At 41.4% G+C, this 23,049-nt stretch overlaps 1 protein-coding gene across 1 annotated transcript; it reads left to right on the forward strand.

Moving 5' to 3' along the window:
- The first annotated feature begins 1,624 nt into the window (after nt 1-1,624).
- On the forward strand, nt 1,625-16,148 carry LOC121309096 (G-protein coupled receptor 54-like). The gene is made up of 4 exons (XM_041241975.1): nt 1,625-1,721; nt 9,419-9,554; nt 12,163-12,419; nt 15,770-16,148. The coding sequence occupies exons 1-4, from the start codon at nt 1,692-1,694 to the stop codon at nt 16,088-16,090; spliced, it is 744 nt and encodes a 247-aa protein (XP_041097909.1). The 5' UTR covers nt 1,625-1,691; the 3' UTR covers nt 16,091-16,148.
- The last annotated feature ends 6,901 nt before the right edge of the window (nt 16,149-23,049 follow it).

Genomic DNA, 23,049 nt, shown 5'->3' on the forward strand with positions numbered 1-23,049 from the left:
AGGTAAACTGTTGAGTTTAATGCTGGTACTTCTGTTTACTCGTACAGCAAACATGTTAGGTTATGTTTTTACGTCGTAAACATTACTTTTAATATATGGGTAGAAATTGAGATATTTCGAGTAAATTCCACGATTAAAAGTATCTTCCTGAATTATTGGAATAATTCAAACCGAGTAAAGCAAAGCGAAGCTGAAAGCCGCTGTACGGTAAAGCGCTGTCCTTGGTACTGAATATTGTATCGTTAGCGGTGTGCTCAGGAGAGACACAGTTACGGGGCGGCGCAAACGAGACTAGTGTCGGAACTTCAATGAGATTAAGGTCAAGATAAAACATTTAAGGAAAACTCTAAAAACATGTAATTGTCGAGGATGTTAAGGATATGTCTGAAGTCATGATTTTGTGTTTCACTGAAATGCGGGCCGTGCCTTTTCGTATAGGCAGGTTTAAGCAGTAGAGGCAGAATTCAACTTCAATTTTGACAGTAAAGAGGAAGGGGTGAAACCCACTTTTATATACATTTAGGAATACGAGTGCACCGTTTCTTACGTTCTTCGCTTATAAAAGTTTGTTATGGTACATTTGCAAAGCAATTCTGCAGTTTCACCACGGTTATGCTAGGCACGTATTATAGTTTACCATGGGTCTCCGTGCTTTTTTAAATATGCTTTACCTCAATGCTTCCCTATCCTTTACCATGCTTTCACTGTGCTTTATAACACTTTGCTGTGCTTTTACTGTAGGGAACTTTTATAGGGGAGTCCGTGTTTTAAATGGCCCTGTGCGAGTTTTAATATTTATATATTATGTTCCCGAGCTTCAACAGAGCTTCCCTGTCGTGTATATAACCTCCCACTGCTGCAAGTAGGTGTCAGAGCCTTCCTATTTGGCTGGCTGTAATCAGGTTGTGGAGGAAGTTACAGCTAAAACTACTAGAGGAATGTAAACTAAGTGGACTGTATATAAGGCTTCCGGTAATGTAGAGTGCAGGACAAGCACACTATAAAAATGTATAATACACAGAAATCCGTGGTTTGTTTGTGTACATTAGGCTGTGGTGAATGTGAATGGATAAGAGATACTGGATTGTGAGGGCACTTGTCCTTAACAATAAATATTTAAACTGTGTTTTTATTCTGTGAAATAAATATCTATCTATCTATCTATCTATCTATCTATCTATCTATCTATCTATCTATCTATCTATCTAGCTATCTATCTATCTATCTATCTATCTATCCAACCATCCAGTGTATGTGCATGTGTGTGTGTGTGTATATATATATATATATATATATATATATATATATATATATATATATATATATATATATATATATATATATATACACACATATACACTGGATGAAAACATAAAATGTAAGATCTTTGAGATTAATTTCGGACTTTGACCAAGCAGGAATTGGCGAATCGCCCAGTTTCAGGGTTTGCCCGTAAGAAAGAAAGATAGATAGATAGATGGATAGACAGATAGATAGCAATTATGTAACATGCTACAAATGCAGATGGATAGGAGATGTTGTAATGCAAAGGTGTTTGTGCTTTTCTAGTTGAACTCCAGCTTGTTTTCCTCTCAGGTAACCTGGCCACGACCGACATCCTCTTCCTGGTGTGCTGCGTCCCCTTCACCGCCACCCTCTACCCGCTGCCCAGCTGGATCTTCGGGGAGTTCATGTGCAAGTTTGTCAACTACTTACAGCAGGTACTGCTTCCAAAGCTCTGGCCGCTGCAGAGCCAAGGGCAGTTTACATAGCTTCCTGCAGAACCATCCTCAGAGCACTTCCATCACAGTACACTTGCATGGAAATCTTGTATGCTTTTTCCATGCGTCTATGCATTTACCATAGTTTGCTCTGGTTTGTCATGTTTTTGTTAATATGCATACAATACCTTTTTACCATGCTGTCACTATGCTTTGGTACACTTTGCCATGCTTTTAATATGGAAATGTTTATAGGAGAAGAGCAGACCCATTTCATGCCGGGTCTCTGTGTTTGAATACTCTCTAAAATGTAGATATATGTTCCATGTCATATTTTTTCAGACCAGGGTGTGCCATTAAAAGCACAACTAATCTAGCCTTAGGAATAAACCTGCTCAACACACACCTCGCCTTGCATATACAGCAAGGACACGTGGAAAAAGACCTCTGGTGTTTGTTATTGAAATTTAGTGTTTCCAGAGTAAGGCATGTTCTGTGTTTCATCAAGGCATTGACAGTGTTGACCCAGAGGACTTTTTCGACCTGAAAAAAGAAACAAGAACCAGGGGGCACAAATGGAGATTAGAAAAAGGGGCATTCTAACGAACTAACTCCCCAGTAATGTTGTTGAAGCTGACACCCTGGGATCCTTCAAGAAGCTGTTTGATGAGATTCTGGGATCAGTAAGCTACTAACAACCAAACGAGCGAGATGGGCTGAATGGCCTCCTCTCATTTGTAAACTTTCTTATGTTCTTAGAGCACAGCAGTCTCTTTGGTGTATTCATTTCTGTATCAATGTGGGATATCCACTGTTGAGATCAATTGATGCCCCTTATGTTTTGAAGTCCAGTAAAATGTAGAAGATTTGTGTCATGCTTTTCTTTGCATCAGGCTTGGAAAGACAATGCTTGAGACATTTCCTTACAGCAGGGCAATCACACCTGCCATGTACAAGCATGATTCAATCAGTCTTCCAGAAAAGCTTTTGTCTGATGGGCTCCAGTGCTGGAAAATCTCAGTTTGGAAACAACTGGAGGGGTCAGTCTGCATCAGTATTCAGTACAGCAATGGAATGGGACTGGATACCAGAGACATATGCCAGTGGCTATTTCTGCATCTGTTCTAGAGACTATGAAATATTCCCCATGCCGGTATTAACCAGCCACTGCTGAAAGTTTTAATAAGTGCAAGAGGCTTAACGACTAGCAGTGTGCTGATACTCGCACTCGGAATTGCCTTTAAGAACTATTTTTTGGCAGCTTTAAAAAAAATCCATTCATTAACGTGTTGATTTTGAAGCAGGAAAATGTCCTTCCCTCACCTTTACAACTAAGTGCCAAGCTAGACGAGGTATGAATTATGTTTCTGGTTGCATACTGCCGGGGGTTTGAGGTTGTACCCAGTCTGTGAATGCAGGCATTCCTTTATGGTACAAGACAGTCTTGTCGTGAACTCTTTTTGGTGATCAACCCTCAGTTAAAACTGAAGCCTATTCCAGACGTTTCAGAAAAACATCCTAACAGTGGTGGCCTGCCTCCCAGTGGCCAGTCTTACATTTTAACAGCATGTCTCTTCATTGTGTGCATAATGGATTCAATCCCCCATTTGTTCAGCCCCACTCTCTGAAAGCCATCTGGGAACCACACTGTGATTCTACAGTAGTAAATCACACCCGTTAGATCTGACAGACTCGGGATGCTTACTTCAAGTAACTTTTTTGTTTGTTAGCTACCTTCATGGCCATTAAGGGGCAGTCAATGTAGTTACTCCATACCAGTTTGAACTAATAAAAGAGAAACTTGGAGATTCTCCAGGCAATAGAGAAGAAAACGTCGCCCTGGTGACGTCTGACCCAGAGCCACATCTTTCTTTCCACATGAAAGGCAAGGTTTCTGCTCTGCTCCAAATCAACCAGCTTATAAAAGCAGGCAAAGCACAGAGACAGAGAGAGAGCGAGTGAGAGAGAGAGAGAGAGAGAGAGAGAGAGAGAGAGAGAGAGAGATAGAGGGGGGGAGGAAGAAACTGCCTTCTGTTAACCTTGATACCTTAGCGCAGGAATCTCCTTCTAGCCTTGACAGCATGCTGAGGAAGTGGCTGCGTGTGTGCTTCCTCTCGTCTGGGAAGCTCCACAGAGAAGCTTCGGGTTCAGCAGTGAGGGACGGGGTCATTGCTTAAAAAGAGGACATGTAGAGAGGTGCATCCTGAAACAGACTGGGAACACTGCTTTCAATTGACTTTGTAACATTTTTTATAAATAGATATTCTTCCCCAAGAGTTAGTATTTGCCCATTCGAGTCAGTACTGTTATGTTCTGTAGGGAATAGGCAGAAGACTTAGGTGGAAGGTCACAGTCTTTATTTACAGGATGGTACTCTGGGTACAACAACAACAACAGGCTCCCTGTTATACAGTATGACCCTAGGTAGCTGCCGCTTGCCTGACTAGAACTAAACCACATTACTACATCTCCTCCCCTCTTAGTCCCAAAGTCTGAATGTAGTTAATAAACAGCAACTGAAAGGGAACAACTTTTTAACATTTAGTGGGAACTCTAACTAAGAGGGTGGGTGCAGACAGGTCCATACTCGAGGCACCATAAGGGGATTATTCTGCCCCTTTTACTACATAGTCCTTGAAATGTGCAGGTGCCTTCCTATCTCTAGTGGGGTAGCGTGGTTCAACTTCTGGCTCTATATCTTGAGGGCCGGAAGGATGGATCGCTTCATTGCTGTGCTGCTCTACAGGTGTACTCATGCTCTCCTCCCCTGTGACTGTGCTGGGACCGAAGTCTGCCAGTGGCTGTGGTCCCCGTGGAGCGGTGGTGTGGCTCTGATCCAAACAGAGGCGCACGTGATCTTGGTGCCTTTTGATGATCTGACCATCCTCTGTCACAACTTTCCACGATACTGGCCCTGTTTTTTCAAGTATTGTACCTGGTATCCACTTGTTTCTTTGTGCTTGAAAACCTCGCACATATATTGCGTCAGACTCTAGATCTCTAGCATGTATATCATGCAGGTCCTTCTGCTTCGCTTGCTTCTGGGAGACTGTTCGACAGGCAGGGGTGCATTAGGTCCAGGTGTGTTCTCAGTTGGCGTCCCATTAGTAATTGAGCCGGTCTTACCCCTGTAGTAGTCTGGGGGGTTATTCTGTACTTTAGAAGGAATCGTGCAATTTTTGTTTCCAGATTCACCCCCCGTCATTTTCTTCATTCCTTCTTTGAACGTGCGGACAGCTCTCTCCGCCAATCCGTTTGAAGCGGGATGATAAGGAGATGTCTTGATGTGCTTGATCCCGTTTTTCCGCAGGAATGTTTCAAAGTCAGCGCTCACAAAACTGGGGCCATTTTCCGTGACCACCATGGCTGGCAATCCATGTGTTGCAAAATTGTGCAGCAGTTTCTCTATGGTCATTGTAGACGTGATTGAGGTCATTGTGTGGACGTCAATCCACTTTGAATGTGCGTCAATTAATATGAAAAACATCTTACCCATGAAAGGGCCCAGAAAATCCAAATGCAGTCTCATCCACGGCTGGTTCGGCCTCTCCCATGGGTGCAGAGGTGCTTCAGCAGGTGCTGTTTTGTTTACTTGACACTCTTGGCATTTTTTTACTGCTGTCTCCAGGTCAACATCCATGTTTGGCCACCAAACATAACTGCGGGCCAGGGCCTTCATGCGTGATATTCCAGGGTGGGCTTCATGCAGCTCTTCCACCATTCGCTGTCGGCCTTGTGAGGGAATAATCACCCTGCTGCCCCATAGCACACACCTGTCCTCTACGCTCAGTTCATCTTTGCGGACCACAAAAGGTTTCAGTGCTGGAGCTGAACACACCTGGGGCCATCCGCCGTGTACAAATTGGTGAATTTTTGAAAGCACAGGATCCTGACGAGTTCAAGTCTTGATGTGCTGCTCTTGAATAGGGGTTCCCTCTAGATGTTCCATCAGCAAAATCACATCTCCAATTTCTGGTGTTTCTCCCGGCATTTCTGGCAAGGGGAGACGGTTAAGGCATCTGCATTGGCATGTTTTGTCCCCTCTTTGTAGGAGATTGTATACTCATAGGCTGCTAGGGTTAATGCCCACCTCTGAATTCGGGCAGCTACAAGCTGTGGAATGCCTTTGCTTTCACTGAATAGACCTAATAATGGCTTGTGATCCGTAAGTATGGTAAAATGCTTACCATAAAGGTACTGGTGGAACTTCTTAAGGCCAAAAATAATCGCCAGGCCTTCTTTTCCAGCTGGGAATATCCCCTTTCTGCTGTTGTCAGGGAGCGAGCCATATATCCAATAGGTCACTCTGAGCCATCAGATAATCTGTGTGACAAGACGGCCCCCAGTCCGTAAGGTGATGCATCACAGGATAGATATAGCTCTTTAGCAGCATCAAAATGCACCAGTGACTTGTCTGAATGGAGGCATGCTTTGGATTTGTGAAAGGCTTGGTCCTAATCACCACGTATTCTAATTGATTTGTCTTGCTTGACCACCGGTACAATTGGTGCTGCCCACTCAGCGAAAGACACAAGTTCAATTATTCCTGCCTTTTCCAATCTCTGAAGCTCTGCCTCCACTTTGTCTCTCAGTGCATGGGGCAAAGGCCTGGGTTTAAAATATCTGGGCTTTACTTCAGGGTCCACATCTATTTTTGCAGTGGTTCCTACTAATGTGCCTAGGCCTTCCTTGAATACTTCAGTGTATTTACCTAGAACTGACTGAAGTCTTGGAGGTTTATCTGCCTCTAGTTTTAATATGGTCCTCCAATTCAACCTAATTTCTTGTAGCCAGTCCCTGCCAAGAAGGTCTGGACCCTTCCCTTTTACCACCAACGCTGGTAAATGCATCTCTTGGCCCTGGTATTTCACTCTGGTGGATACAACTCCCAGGACTGGAATCTGGGCTCCTGTATAGGTTCGCAAGCTTACACCTGTATTTTCTAAATCTCCCGATCCTAAACTTTTGTAAGTATGTTCACTTAATATTGTGGAAGAAGCACCTGTATCCACTTCCATTTCCACAGAATGTCCATCTAAATCTATTAGGACTCGGAATGGGTCAACCTTCTTCCCCTTCATGTGATAGTGTATAAGCCTCTCCAATGTCCTCTCCCCCCCTTCAAGAAATTTGCTCCACGAACGTCACTTTTCCCTCTAAATGCTCTTACATGTTTTTCATTTCCTTTATTTCTGCATTTTCGGGCAAAATGGCCCCTCTTGTGACAGGAGTGACAAGTTGCATCAACAAATCGGCACGTCTCAACACTGTGCTTTCCACCACATCGGAAAACCCGAACGTACCTACTGTTTCTGACGCAGAAGACTGGATTGTGTTGATTGTAGACTCGGCTTTGGACTGCCGCTGTAACTCCAACACATCTTTGGCCACGGTTTCCATGGCTGTTGCTAACGCCACGGTTCTTTGTAAAATCAGATCGGATTCTGAAAGCAACCAGCGTTGGATCCGATCATCGTTAGAAAAGCTGACACTGTCTGCCCTTCTTTCCTGACTTGGAAACTGTGGAATTTAAAACGTTGTACCATGACGCTCGGTTTTGGCTTGAAATGGTTGGTTAGTACCATTGTTAGCTGCACAAACGTTAAATCTGTTGGCTTGCGGGGCTGGATTAAGTCCCACAAAAGACCATAGAGTTTGTTTCCACAAACATTTAAGAAAATAGCTTTCTGTTTTGCTGCGTTACTTGTTTTGTTTGCTTCAAAATAATACCCTAATCGCTCCACGTCTTGTAGCCAGTCTTCTGAGTCAGGCTCAAATTCGCTTATTTTCCCATAAATTGCCATACTCCCTAATTTCTGTTTTTAATTTAGCATGAGTTTCTGTAGGTCTACCTCGTCGCCAATGTTAGTTCTGTAGGGAATAGGCAGAAGACTCAGGTGGAAGTTCACAGTCTTTATTTACAGGACGGTACTCCGGGTACAATAACAACAGGCTCCCAGTTATACAGTAGGACCCTAGGCAGCTGCCACTTGCCTTGACTAGAACTAAACCACATTGCTACAAGTACAAAACACACTGCATTGTGAAGAAAGTGCAACTACAAAAGTTGACTTTGTAAAGGTTTACCTTTATAAAATTTGACCGCATTAAAATTGCAGTCATTTAGCAGTTTTATTCCCCATGGTTATACTATGCATTTAACATTGTTTGCCATGGTTTAAAAGCTGTTTACTGTGGTTTAAAAGCTGTTTACTGTGTGCTGGCCATTTGTACAAACTGTCCTTGTAAAACCCCCTGATTCAGGCATGTGTCCTCCCGAGATAATCATTCATTTGCTCTAACACATAAGCAGTGTACAAACTGGCCTCTAACCCCGTGGAGCGGAGTGACACTGTGGAAGAGTGCTGGCCCACAACTCAGAGCTTGATGCATCCAAATCATCCTCTGCTTATTGTCTTTTCTTTTTTGGTGTAAGTGGAGGGGTTTCAGTGGAGGAATTAACATTGCTGGTGTACCAGGGTGGAGGCTGGGCACGAACCGTAACCACAAGCAAGTGTCTTAACAGCTTTGCTAAAGAGCCGGGCTCGCCTGCATTCCTGCTTTCAGAGCCTTTAACCTCATCTCACCGACAGAGGGCAGGACAGAATCTGCAACGCCAGTGGATCACAAAACACTGCCTGGCACATAGGGACCACTTGAAAGTATGTTTTCGTTTTGTTTTTTTGCCTAAATAACAAAAATATGGAACGCTTCACGAATTTGCGTGTGTTCCTCATCAGAGGGTCGTGGTTTCAAATGAGGGGCTGCTGTAATTGGATACATTTCCTCCTGCTTCAGACAGCTCGGCTTGCCGTTTTAAGCCCCTAGGTGACGCAGCAGCTCGTCAAAGCAGACCCTCGTCCCTCCCATAGGTTCTTCTCCTTCTCTAGCAGTGCTGGACTGGTTTACAGAAACTCAAACCAAAGTAAAATAAAACTGAAGCATGAAAAAAAACCTGCAACTGATCTAACAGCAAAACTGCAAACTGCTTCTTAGTAAAACGCTTTAACATGAGGACAGCAAACTAAATATCTGCATTAGCTTCAAGAAGATTGTTAGATCTTAGCTTGTGTTGTTATTCAGATGTTTAATTGCTGTTGGAACGTTAATGTGTTCATTTTTATTTCACAGATCAGTCCAGAGGTCAGTATCATCAATCAGAGTGTGAGAAACTCGCATGTAAACCTCGCCAATGCTTTAAAAGAGCAGGATGAGCCATCAGGCCATACCGCTATATTCCAAGGGTTCAATCGAGCCTTTAATTAACTCCTATGCTTCTAAAGCACTAAAACACATGTTTGTTTTGCAAAACTAGAACCAAGCAACTGAGTTATAGGTTTAAATTCCTCTTCAGCACTCAAGGAGTTCTGTTTTTCATATTGGAACATTAACACGATTTTCTCTCCTTTCAAAAAGTAGGAGTTAATTAAAGAATGAAGAAAATACTATGAAAATACGGCACATTGCACCCACAATCCATTTCACTCATTTTATAGTAGCCAGAGTTATACACAGTATTATATATTAAAGATCATCTTCCAACCCAGCCAAAGTACAGTAACTGCAGACGTGTTTCGCCCTGCTTGTGGCTCATCAGTGCAGTGTAACTGACTAGTGAAAAGCTCAGGACAGTAAGTAAATACAAGCTGTCGGGTTACACGTTCCTCGTCCTTCTCTTCCCGTTTGCCTTGCTGTAGGTCACAGTTCAAGCCACCTGCATCACGCTGACGGCCATGAGTGTGGATCGCTGCTACGCCACCCTGTACCCTCTCCAGTCGCTGCGGCGACGTACCCCCCGCGTTGCCATGGCAGTCAGCGTCGGCATCTGGATCGGTAAGCGAGGCTGTAAATCTGCTTTAACAGAGTAAGGGGGAGATGCACTGAAGTGTTGCAATCGTTGCAAACCGCATGCAAACCACAAGGAAGTGCAGCGTGAAATGTGTTAAATAAACGCAGCGCTGTTAGCATCATTTTAAGGAATACTTTGCAGCCGCAGTTCTTATTTATGCTTTAGCCTTAAATGAATATGTAATTATGGGTGTCAGGGTGTACTCCCAAGCCTTGAAAACACATTTCTGTGACATTTCTGGTTTTCCAAGTATGTTGGGAGCTATAGACTGCACATATGCACCACTAACCCCTCCAGCTCGTTCTGAGCATAGGACTGTGATCTATTGTGTGTTAAAAGACCAAGTTAATAATAATAATAATTATATATATATATATATATATATATATATATATATATATATATATATATATATATATATATATATATATATATATATATATATATATATATATAGATAGATAGATAGATAGATAGATAGATAGATAGATAGATAGATAGATAGATAGATAGATAGATAATTTTAAATGTATTTAGTTTCATTTTAAAATAATCTTTTATTTGCATTGTACACCAATTTTGTGTTACCAGTAGGCTAAAATACAAATAAAGTGCGCTAGGTATTCATTTGATTTTACCACTGTACTGTTTACTGTATAAGCCTACTGTACAGATTGATATTTTTACTTTATGTAATAAGTAGCCTACTCAAAACACATGTGTGTTATTTCAGTGCAATAATTTAAATTTAAATACATCGAGAACTATAAATGTATGTGCGTGCGATTTTATTGTATCGTTTTTAAACACGACACCTCCTTATGTGTGACAAACATGTTCGGTTTATCGAGGGGCTACTGTATGATTATGATAAGCTTTTTGGGGGTGAGGGTTGGGGCCCCACTATAGAATCTGATGGGATTAAACTGCCTTATATATACATAAGAAGCGAAGCTGAGCCCATGTCAGAGGATAAGAGCACATCATTTAGCACTCGAATAAGTGCTGTCTCAGTGCTATGAGAAGACCTAAACCCAGTCTGAAATCTCTCAGATATGCTGTGAACTCCCAGAAATGTGTTGAGTTGCTCAGCCACTACTCTTTGTAAGACTTTAGACAGAAATGGCAGATTGGAAGCAGGCCTGTAGTTGTTAAGAACACTGGGATCTAAGGCGGGTCTCTTGAGCAGAGGTTTTACTGCAGCAGTGTTGAATGAGTTCAGAACAGTACTGATAAAAGAGAACTGTAAACAGTATTCAAAACTGCAGTGTTTATTTCAGGGAATGCTTCTTTAAACAGTGAAGTGGGAATATGATCCCACACACGTGTTGTGGGTTTTATCTTTTTAACTAATCCACAAACATATTCCATGACAATGCATTGTGTGGCTTTTTTCACCTCATTATCGACTGAAGTTCTGATTGAAACTATAACTGAAAGTGGAGAGTGAGCTCTGGTTTCACTCACTCTCTGTCCTGGAGTCAGGTCCTACTTATCCACTGCCAGCCTGCTGCCATCCTTTATATGTCCGTTGCTTTACACACACAGTGTTAACAATGCACCCAGATACTGCAAGGGCTGAAACACTTCAATACAATGTACAAACCAATGTAAGACTAAACATCAAACATTATTTATTTTTTTATTTATTTATTTTTGAACAGTGATAATATCCTTCGCATTTATATTTACAGATGTTACACATTTGTATCACTGTAGCTGCCGGTGTGCGGTGCCAGTAGCTTGTATCCTCCCTCATTTCAACAGGTATCGCTATTGTTTTAATTATCCTCACTTTATCTCCCCTGGAGGCTGGTACGAGGCACGTCTTCATGGAGGGTTTTGGGGTTCTATTCAGCACTGACATTTGCAGTTATATTCTGTGAGCACGATTCATCCTGTAGTTTAGATGGAAGTTGTTGGGTGCTGCTGCGGGGACCAAAATAAACTACAGCAAATCAACATGCCTGCATTTCTGATTTATTATTATTATTATTAATTAATAATAATAATAATAATAATAATAATAATAATAATAATAATAATAATAATAAACAAACGGTTTCCTATGTGAGATAATTTCTGCAAATGTCTGTGCAGAATGGTGAATTCTGTAATAATTTCTGTGATCGCAGAATTGGGGAATCCTGGTAGGGTTAGTGATTAAACCTGTTAGTTTATGATTAAAAATAGAGTAGTGTTGGATGTAAAGATGCACGCAGAATAAAATAAAGCAGGTGAGTAGGACACGTTCTTATTCCATACTGTTTCATACATGCTAACATTCTGACATTTAAATACAGTTCAATATTGAACACTTGATTTGGTGTGTTTGATGTTTATAAATAAGGGTTAAATTAACGTTTGGTGAGGGAGGCCCACAATAAGGTCCTGCACTGGGGTCCTTTTCCTCTTCTTCCGCCACTGGTCGCTACCTTCTCTGTACTGTGCTTGCTGTTAACAAAGTCTCAATGAACTAAACTGTTGTAGCATGCAGATTCATAGGGTTCAATCCACATACAGTAAGTAAGGTGGTTAACACTGTCCTGTCCTGACCTGTTTTGTCCTGCCCTGATCTGTCCTGACCTGTAGGGTCCTGCATCCTCTCTCTGCCCATGGCTTTGTACCACCGGATCGAGGTGGGGCTCTGGTATGGCCTGCGCACCTATTGCATTGAGAAGTTCCCCACTGAGGCCCAGCAGAAAGTCTACATCCTCTACTCATTCCTGGCTGTGTACCTGCTGCCCCTCATCACTATCTGTGTGTGCTACACACTCATGCTGAAGAGAGTGGGGAGACCAGTGGTGGAACCAATCGACAACAACTACCAGGTAACCTGCAAAGCTACTGTGTGCATGTGTTTGGATGGTCATTACAAGGTCTTCATGTGTTTGGATGATCATTACAAGGTCTTCATGTGTTTCAATGGTCATTACAAGGTCTTCATGTGTTTCAATGGTCATTACAAGGTCTTCATGTGTTTGATGGTCATTACAAGGTCTTCATGTGTTTGATGGTCATTACAAGGTCTTCATGTGTTTGGATGGTCATTACAAGGTCTTCATGTGTTTGATGGTCATTACAAGGTCTTCATGTGTTTGGATGATCATTACAAGGTCTTCATGTGTTTCAATGGTCATTACAAGGTCTTCATGTGTTTCAATGGTCATTACAAGGTCTTCATGTGTTTGATGGTCATTACAAGGTCTTCATGTGTTTGGATGGTCATTACAAGGTCTTCATGTGTTTGATGGTCATTACAAGGTCTTCATGTGTTTGGATGGTCATTACAAAGTCTTCATGTGTTTGGATGGTCATTACAAGGTCTTCATGTGTTTCGATGGTCATTACAAGGTCTTCATGTGTTTGATGGTCATTACAAGGTCTTCATGTGTTTGGATGGTCATTACAAGGTCTTCATGTGTTTGATGGTCATTACAAGGTCTTCATGTGTTTGATGATCATTACAAGGTCTTCATGTGTTTGGATGACCATTACAAGGTCTTCATGTGTTTGATGGTTACAAGGTCTTCATGTGTTTGATGATCATTACAAGGTCTTCATGTGTTTGATCATTACAAGGTCTTCATGTGTTTCGATGGTCATTACAAGGTCTTCATGTGTTTGATGGTCATTACAAGGTCTTCATGTGTTTGATGATCATTACAAGGTCTTCATGTGTTTGGATGACCATTACAAGGTCTTCATGTGTTTGATGGTTACAAGGTCTTCATATGTTTAGATAATCATTATAAGGTCTTCATGTGTTTGATCATTACAAGGTCTTCATGTGTTTGATGGTCATTACAAGGTCTTCATGTGTTTGGATGGTCATTGCAAAGTACTAATGTGTTTGGATGGTCATTAAAAGGTCTTCATGTGTTTGAATGATCATTACAAGGTCTTCATGTGTTTGAGTGATCATTACAAGGTCTTCATGTGTTTGGATGGTCATTGCAATGTCTTCATGTGTTTCAATGATCATTATAAGGTCTTCATGTGTTTCAATGGTCATTACAAGGTCTTCTTTCCTATTATGGATCTGTTTTGTTAACATAAAAAAATCTTCAGTGTATGATGTTGAGCATTGAGATGGATATTGAGAGGAGATAGACTTCTATCATCTGGTATAAAAATGGAATTGAAATCACTAGATCAAAGAAGAATTCGTTTTTGGACTTGGCTGAAATCTTTAAAAATGCAGCACAAAAATTAAAACCAGAGGACACATCTGTAGAGGGACTCGGGACAAAAGGAAGGAGTCACTTCATTGCACAGAGAGGGCTGAGGGTATAGAATGGGCTACCTAGTCATGCTGTTGATGCAGAAACACATGGATCCTTTAAGAGCCAATCTGACACAGTTTTGAGATCAATCAGCTGCTAGGAAACTGACAAGCTTAGGTGGGTGGAATGACCTCCTCTCACTCGTAAACTTTCTTAAGTTCATGTATTATATACATATTAAAAGGCATTGTTTAAAGATGACACTCACTTTAAAACAAGGATCCAAAGTAGGGAAAATTACCTTAAAATGAGTAAAATTGCACAACATAGGATTCAAAACACAGGAAAAAGATAAGAATGCATAATAGTGCATTCCTGCAGCCGATGGCAGGTCCATACAAAGCGAACTTCCAGCCCTCAAAAGATCCACACTTCACTCTGCATTGCTAATTGCACTGTATAAATAAAGACTGATCAATTGATTGCTTTGTAACATGACTTTACTAATATGTGTGACTCACGTTTCACAATGCTGTTCAGATATTGGAATTGGTATCACTAGGAGCCACATTTACTCAGGTCTTTACAGCAAAATGAAATCAGCGAGGTATGAGAGGAAAATAAAACACACTTTGGAATAATTTTGTGTCTTTAAATGAGCCTTCCTTGTTACTAGTTTTGTAACGCTAGCAGTGTTACTCTGTGTCTTTTACTTCTTTATGTGAAGATCTTGATAAGTCATGTCTTGCATGTCTGTTTTTTCTAAACGCTGTGTCTGTAGGTCACGCTGACCTTCGTATTCGTGATCCAGAGAATCGTGATGCATATTCTTGTTGTCTTGCTTACATCTCAGAATGAGTGACTCAATGCGTTTAAGAAATGTGGAAATGTTTCTAATGTGTCTTCTGTTGGATAACAATCTGAAATTACCGGGGCATCCATCATAGAGTCAGGATTAGTCTTTCATCCCTGGAAAACCAAACTGCCAGGCTTGCAGAATCTGCAGTGAGTTCAATCTTATCTTTCTGTTCAGTCTTATTATTATTCCAAGTGCTTTCTAGAAGTGAACACAATAAATTGCCCACACATGCTTTACCATTTACTATAGTTATCAAATGTGGAGTTTTTGCAAGCATGTACAGTATTTTAATTGTAAGACATGGTATCACCACTAGGTTAAAGACATTTCTGTTTGCAGGGCTTGCTTTCAGAGGCACAGTCTTTCACTTCTTGGCTCATTTCTCCTGGAGAGTGACATTTTCCCCACTTCAAAGTCATATGTCCTGTCAGTAACCAATCAGCTGCTTCCTCAAATGACTGACATGCTTTGCAGCCACTAAGATGTTTTGACCCCAGAAACAGGTGAAATGAGCTAGGAAGTCCAAGAGTTACAGACTTCCTGGCAGACAAGGCAAGCAAACTTTTATGTGTTTCTTTCAAAACTGCACATTTCAGACCTATGTGGCGAATGAAAGATTTATCTAAGTATCTTTTTTTAAAGGATCAGCTTAGGATCTCAGACAGCCTGAATGTTATGAGCTGCCTAGCTGATGTTTGATGCACAACTCCAAGTAGAAACTGAGTTTGAATTCATCTCAGTTCATGTTAGAGGCAGCTGAGCTCAATTAAAATCCAAATGAATTCAGAGGCTTAGACACAGCTTTAAATCTATTTTCTTGCCTCTTGAACGCATTGACAGCCTTAGCACTGGTAGATCAGTGGGCTGTATGCCCTCCCATTGCAGAGCAGTCTGGGTTTTACATTAGTAATAATAAGACTCTCATTGCAAAAACATTTGAGAACCAATCCAGTGGAAACCAGGCATAAACCTTTCTCTCTCCGTCATTTCTCTCCACCCTCTATCTCCTCTCTCTTCCCCACTCTTTTGATCTCCCACCTATTTCCCTTTCCTCTCTATGTCTGCCTCTTGCTTCGCCTCCCCTCCTCCCCTCCTCTCTCAGCCGGTGCCCCAGCTCTCAGAGCGCTCTGTGGTGCTGCGTGCCCGTGTCTCTCGGATGGTGGTGGCAATCGTGCTGCTCTTCAGTGTGTGCTGGGGCCCCATCCAGCTCTTCCTGCTGGTGCAGGGCTTCTACAGGGGCTTCCAGGCCAACTACGAGACCTACAAGATCAAGACCTGGGCCAACTGCATGTCCTACGCCAACTCCGCGCTCAACCCCATCGTCTACTCCTTCATGGGCGAGAGCTTCCGCAAGTCCTTCAAGAAGGCCTTCCCCTCCATGTTCCGCAGGCGCGTCAGAGACGGGACTCGGGCTGCCGTAACCACGGCGACGTGAAGCTCGACACCGAAGGAATCAAGACCCAACGCACCTTTCTTTCTTTGTTTGTTTGTTTGTTTCTTTCTGTTTTTCCTATCCTGCAACCTGCGGCAACTCGAGAGTCCCATACATTACTCTTAACTGCTGCAACTCGAGAGGCTAACGTCCCCTACATTACTCTTAACAGGGCCGCTATTAAGAGATATGACACACTTACTTTAGAGGAGTCCACATCAGAACTCATGCACATGTTGCTGAATTTTAATTCATTGTGCTTTTTTCAGTATGTTTTCAATTTAAGAAGGGAATTAAAAATCACAAGAGCAATGAAGAATTAGTGGGGGACTTGGCTGAAATCTTTAAAAGCGCAGCACAAAAACTAGGACCAGAGGACATAGCTGGAGAGTGGTGAGGGGATGGAATGGGTTAGCTAGTCATGTTGCTGAAGGAGACTCTTCTTCACACAGAGAGTGGTGAGGGGATGGAATGGATTACCTAGTCATGTTGCTGAAGGAGACTCTTCTTCACACAGAGAGTGGTGAGGGGATGGAATGGGTTACCTAGTCATGTTGTTGAAGGAGACTCTTCTTTACACAGAGAGTGGTGAGGGGATGGAATGGGTTACCTAGTCATGTTGCTGAAGGAGACTCTTCTTCACACAGAGAGTGGTGAGGGGATGGAATGGGTTACCTAGTCATGTTGCTGAAGGAGACTCTTCTTCACACAGAGAGTGGTGAGGGGATGGAATGGGTTACCTAGTCATGTTGCTGAAGGAGACTCTTCTTTACACAGAGAGTGGTGAGGGGATGGAATGGGTTACCTAGTCATGTTGCTGAAGGAGACTCTTCACACAGGGAGTGATGAGGGTGTGGAATGGGCTGCCTAGTCGTGTTGTAGCTGCTGAATCACTGGGATCCTTTAAGACCCGACTTGACACAGTTTTGAGATCAGTCAACAACTTAGAACTGATGGACCACACAGCCTCCGCTCCGCTGACAGAAATGTTCTTAAAAGAAATGAAAGAGCACTTTGATAAAGACTACAGAAACGCAGGTCTGCCCTGACTCCTGATCGCAGAGGAAGGCTTTTGTGATTGTCAAAATTCCGCTGTGGGTTTTAATCCGTCACGTCTGTTTGGAGAGACAGCCACTTCCGAAAGTGTGCTTGAGAAAACAGATTTACTGCTGTGCGCTCCTTTGAATCAGTGGAGAATTCAATTGGAAAGAGTTCAGACTGGAAGTGAGTGGATATGAGCAGCTGCTGCAGCGCTATCTGTCAGCTCAATCAGTCCCCCAACCCTGACTGGACTCCACTTCACCGACTTCTACCAGCTCCTAACTGCTTTAGCAAAATGCCTTGCTAACATTTTGGGCCATATTTTCACAGTGTTTCCTGCAGTCTTTAACGACCTCCTGTTTTTTGAAAGAGGTGAACGACTCCTGTTAATTTTACAAAACTGGAACCAAACAACTAAGCAATGTTATCCAAAGCATTCAGCAGTTCTCATTTTGTAATTTGCATGCTTTTTTTTCTCCTTTCAAAAAGCAGGAGTTTAAGACTGGAGAAAACCTTTGAAAACATGTCCCCTTGTCTCATTTTGCAAATAGAGGGTACATCATGAACTGTAGTGATACCACAAGCATAGATGCATCTCCTGAGATTGCAGCAGTACTGAAACTTTCCCCTCCAGTTTTCAAGCCAGAGTTATGCCACTGGTTTGAATAAATGCAAGATTCCAAAATGAGATATAAATTATTTTTTAAAAATCATTCAGTAGCACTGAAAAGTCGCTCAATGATCTGTCAGCACTTATTGCAGAATGTGCTTGTGATGCTCTGGCCCTGGAGGTGAAGGGCTATAACTGCTTGTACAGACTGCCCTGGCTCTTCTGTGCTGTGTTTAAGGTGTTAATGTTAAGTGGTCAGCGGCTGCGTGGTTAATCAGGTTTTTACCAGAGGTCAGCACTGATAAAAAAAAAATAGAAACAGGGTGCCTACCCTTGCTGGGAAAAATCCTCTGTTGAGAATCATCTCAAGCTCTTGTTTTTGGGGAACCTGTGCCTACCTCCTTACCTACCTTACCATGCTTTCCTTACCTGTGCCATCCTTTGCTGTGCTTTTACCAGACACTACACCACTGTAACTTTCTGTAAGGGAAACAAAACTAAAAATATAATGACTTGAACAGGACTACTGCCCCACAGTATCATCATACACAGTGTTATTTAATGTGATGTCTGTCCGCCTTAAAATACATCTGTTTTTCAACCTTCTACACTGTCAGGCATTTGTACATGTTTGCATTATATTGGATACATTAATGAGTTAGATTCTGGTATAGAAAGCAAACTTGTTAAATTTGCAGACAACACAAAAATAGGAAGAGTAGCAAACATTGATGCAGCAGAAAAGGTCATTCAAAATGATCTAGACAAGATTCAGAACTGGGCAGACACATGGCAAATGACATTTAATAGAAAAAAGTGTAAGGTACGGCACACAGGCAATTAAAATGTGCATTATAAATACCATATGGGTAATTGAAGAAGGAATCTATGAAAAAGACCTAGGTGTTTATGTTGACTCAGAAATGTCTTCATCTAGACAATGTGAGGAAGCTATAAAAAAAGGTCAAGAAGATGCTTAGATTTATTGTGAAAAGTCTTTAATTTAAATCAAGGGAAGTAATGTTAAAACTGTACAATGCATTAGTAAGACCTCATCTTGAATATTGTGCTCAATTCTGGTCACCTCGCTACAAAAAGGATATTGCTGCTCTAGAAAGAGTGCAAAGAAGAGCGACCAGAATTATTCCGGGTTTAAAAGGCATGTCATATGCAGACAGGCTAAAAGAATTGAATCTATTCAGTCTTGAACAAAGAAGATTACGTGGCGACCTAATTCAAGCATTCAAAATTCTAAAAGGTATTGACAATGTCGACCCAAGGGACTTTTTCAGCCTGAAAAAAGAAACAAGGACCACGGGTCACAAATGGAGATTAGATAAAAGGGCATTCAGAACAGAAAATAGGAGGCACTTTTTTTTACACAGAGAATTGTGAGGGTCTGGAACCAACTCTCCAGTAATGTTGTTGAAGCTGACTCCCTGGGATCCTTCAAGAAGCTGCTTGATGAGATTCTGGGATCAATAAGCTACTAACAACCAAACAAGCAAGATGGGCCAAATGGCCTCCTCATTTGTAAACTTTCTTAATAAAAAGCGATGTTGTTCTGTCTCGCTAAGACTCACTGCAATGCGTCAGAGAGAACCGGACAGCATCGTTCTTGCCATGTATAGTTTCAGCAACTGGAATGCTGCTCCAGACTATCTGCTGTGTATGAACAACCAATCTTCTGACCTAAATTATTCACCTGACCTAAAATTTCGAATCAATGAAAGATAAAAGAAAACAACAGCATTGGTTTGTTTAAAATGATTTCATTTGCAACTTGAATTAAGAGCCCATTAATGGCTGTAGTGTACGTACAATCACCACCAAAACAGTGATCTTGCAGATGAGTTTTATGTGCAGGTCTGACAATTTTAATGTCAATTTGAGGGTCTAAACTGTGAAATCTGGGTCACTTGGGTGGCTAGTGTTTTGGCCTGTTTGAATAACATAAGAACATAAGAAAGTTTACAAACGAGAGGAGGCCATTCGGCCCATCTTGCTCGTTTGGTTGTTAGTAGCTTATTGATCCCAAAATCTCATCAAGCAGCTTCTTGAAGGATCCCAGGGTGTCAGCTTCAACAACATTACTGGGGAGTTGATTCCAGACCCTCACAATTCTCTGTGTAAAAAAGTGCCTCCTATTTTCTGTTCTGAATGCCCCTTTTTCTAAACTCCATTTGTGACCCCTGGTCCTTGTTTCTTTTTTCAGGCTGAAAAAGTCCCTTGGGTCGACACTGTCAATACCTTTTAGAATTTTGAATGCTTGAATTAGGTCGCCACGTAGTCTTCTTTGTTCAAGACTGAACAGATTCAATTCTTTTAGCCTGTCTGCATATGACATGCCTTTTAAGCCCGGAATAATTCTGGTCGCTCTTCTTTGCACTCTTTCTAGAGCAGCAATATCTTTTTTATAGCGAGGTGACCAGAACTGAACACAATATTCAAGATGAGGTCTTACTAGTGCATTGTACAGTTTTAACATTACTTCCCTTGATTTAAATTCAACACTTTTCACAATGTATCCGAGCACCTTGTTAGCCTTTTTTATAGCTTCCCCACATTGTCTAGATGAAGACATTTCTGAGTCAACAAAAACTCCTAGGTCTTTTTCATAGATTCCTTCTCCAATTTCAATATCTCCCATATGATATTTATAATGTACATTTTTATTTCCTGCATGCAGTACCTTACACTTTTCTCTATTAAATGTCATTTGCCATGTGTCTGCCCAGTTCTGAATCTTGTCTAGATCATTTTGAATGACCTTTGCTGCTGCAACAGTGTTTGCCACTCCTCCTACTTTTGTGTCATCTGCAAATTTAACAAGTTTGCTTACTATACCAGAATCTAAATCATTAATGTAGATTAGGAATAGCAGAGGACCTAATACTGATCCCTGTGGTACACCGCTGGTTACCACACTCCACTTTCCACAATCCCATTACCTGCCTTGGGAAAGGCAGGGGGTGGATACTGTCTGATATCTTAAACAGTTAAACTTTAAGATGGAAAAATGTTTACGCTTCTAAACGTTAACATATTGTGAAGGCTGGTAGCCACTCTGATAACCCCTCACAAGAAGGGTTTAAATAAATGGTTGTGATATTAATGCACGCATCACTAATAATGTGTAGAAGAAATAGACTCTGAATTAAATCAGGATGCTGACACTGTATAAACAGTATATATTTTTACAATTAACACTCCTTAATGGGAATGCTTTGAGCATTAGAGTTTGTTGTATACATACAGCAGTGTCCAAACGTATTAGAACACCCTGTTGCTTCTTTAGTTTTGATTTGTTGCACATATGAAATCAAATCACGAGCTGAACATCTTGGAAAAACTGTTCAAATAGGCAAACTAAAGATTGTGAAAAGGAACAAGTAGACACAAATGGGAACATGCATGAGGCTTTATAGAATAGGTTTCAAATGCTTAATTAAAGCACAAAGTGGTTTAACATTTTCACACAAGAGTGCCTATTGTTTCTATATCACTGATTGCTGACCTAAAATTGAAATTCACACGCCCTGAGGTTTTCATGCAGATGGATTATGTTATGTATATATATGTTCATTTTTGTCTGATGCATAATGCTTTTTGGCTGTTTATTAAAACTTATGGAATTCAGTATATTGTGTCACAGCCCCCCCTAGTGGGTGTATTTATAAACATCATAATTTGAGCCCTAAGTGTCTCACTGAGCTCCACAATATGACTCTTGGATCAGAAGTGGAGTATCTTATTTAAGGCTCTAAATGGTTTTGAAAGAGGACAAGGGCTTGTCTTTGGTAGAAACGAACACAGTCAAAATGTGAAAACATGACTCCTGTTTTCATGATCACAGTCACACTGAAGCTGTGTCTAAGTGCAGCTAGGTTAACCCTCATTGACTTTTTAAATGTCTCTGTTGCTGTTCAGTGTGCCATTTCGTTTTTAGTAAACTGAACTTATTTTATGTTGCAGTCTTTCTTTATTTGTAATCTTGTACTTGTATTGTTTGGCTCTGTAAAGAAACTAATGAACGAATTCACAATGTCTGTGAATGAGTGCACACAATACCAACTGATGTGTCAAGTTTCCTTTATTGATTCCAGTATTCAAGTTGCACACATATAGCTTAAACATTAACATTAGCCACAATAAAGTAGCACCTAGTTACCTAGCCTGTCGTCAGGAGAGGATTCAGCTAGCTTGTCTACCTGTGTGTGTGTGTGAAGCTGAACTTTCTGAACTTTGCTGCTTCGCTGTTCTCCTAACAATAAACACTGTCAATTCCTTGGTGTGTCAGCGATATTGTTTCAGCCACAGAACACCTTCTGCACAAAGTCAGGTTTAGCCCACCTTATCAGTTCCATGTTCGTCTGTATCCAGGGTGGAAACATCTCCCTGCGACTGCTTACCTTGCAGCTGTGCTGGGCCACAGCATTCTCAAGTGTGCTCCCACTATATGTTTAACCTTCATAGACCTTGCAGCTCTCCAGGAACTCCCTGGACATCAGTTTGGCCCTTTAAACCAAAGAGGTTGGTCAGCTCTCCATTAGCCCATCGTCACTGATATCCTCGATTCAGAGTTTTCACCCATAATGTGACCCACTCAAGCATGTTAAAAATACTGATTGACAGTGTGGCAGCGATGGGGTTAAATTCTATCCCTGCACACAATCACAGCTCATTCCCTAACGAGTTAATTGGTGCTAATTAGGAATGACATCTGTATAAAAAGGGAGCAAGCACCCCTTTGTTTGGGGGTGGTGTTTGGAGAAGGAAAGCCAGTGAAGCTCAGCCTGGCTGTTGTAAGTTTTGTGTTTGACACTATATTTTGGCCCTTGTACTATATTTGTTTGTTTATTGTGATTTTGTCCCCTTGTGGGATTAATAAACGTGCGCTCTAACACTTGCCAGTAACAGCTTGGGCCGTGACGCTGTCCTGTCACAAACACACACAAAAAAAAATCCATGGCTTTACTCTTGGTATATATTTATTTAATAAAATAACAGCTTTAGTGAAATATGGGTCTGTCTGATGTCTAAGACACTGATGCAGCTTAACATCACCAGCTTTACACGCTCTGGATTCCCAAAGAACAGAAGCAGGTATTTACCCGGAAAACTGGGGAATACATTATTTTCACAGATACAGGACCTTGTACTGTGTGTGTTGCAGCGTCTGGAAGACAGACACAGATGATGCAGAGAAGGAAACAGCCAATAGCAAACTGAGGAGGTGCTTTAAGAAGCAACCACATTCCATCTTTACAGGCAGATCAGGTTTTGGTTTTATTAACCATGAAAAATATGT

Source organism: Polyodon spathula, unplaced genomic scaffold (assembly GCF_017654505.1).
Source record: "Polyodon spathula isolate WHYD16114869_AA unplaced genomic scaffold, ASM1765450v1 scaffolds_864, whole genome shotgun sequence".
NCBI classification, from domain to species: domain Eukaryota; kingdom Metazoa; phylum Chordata; class Actinopteri; order Acipenseriformes; family Polyodontidae; genus Polyodon; species Polyodon spathula.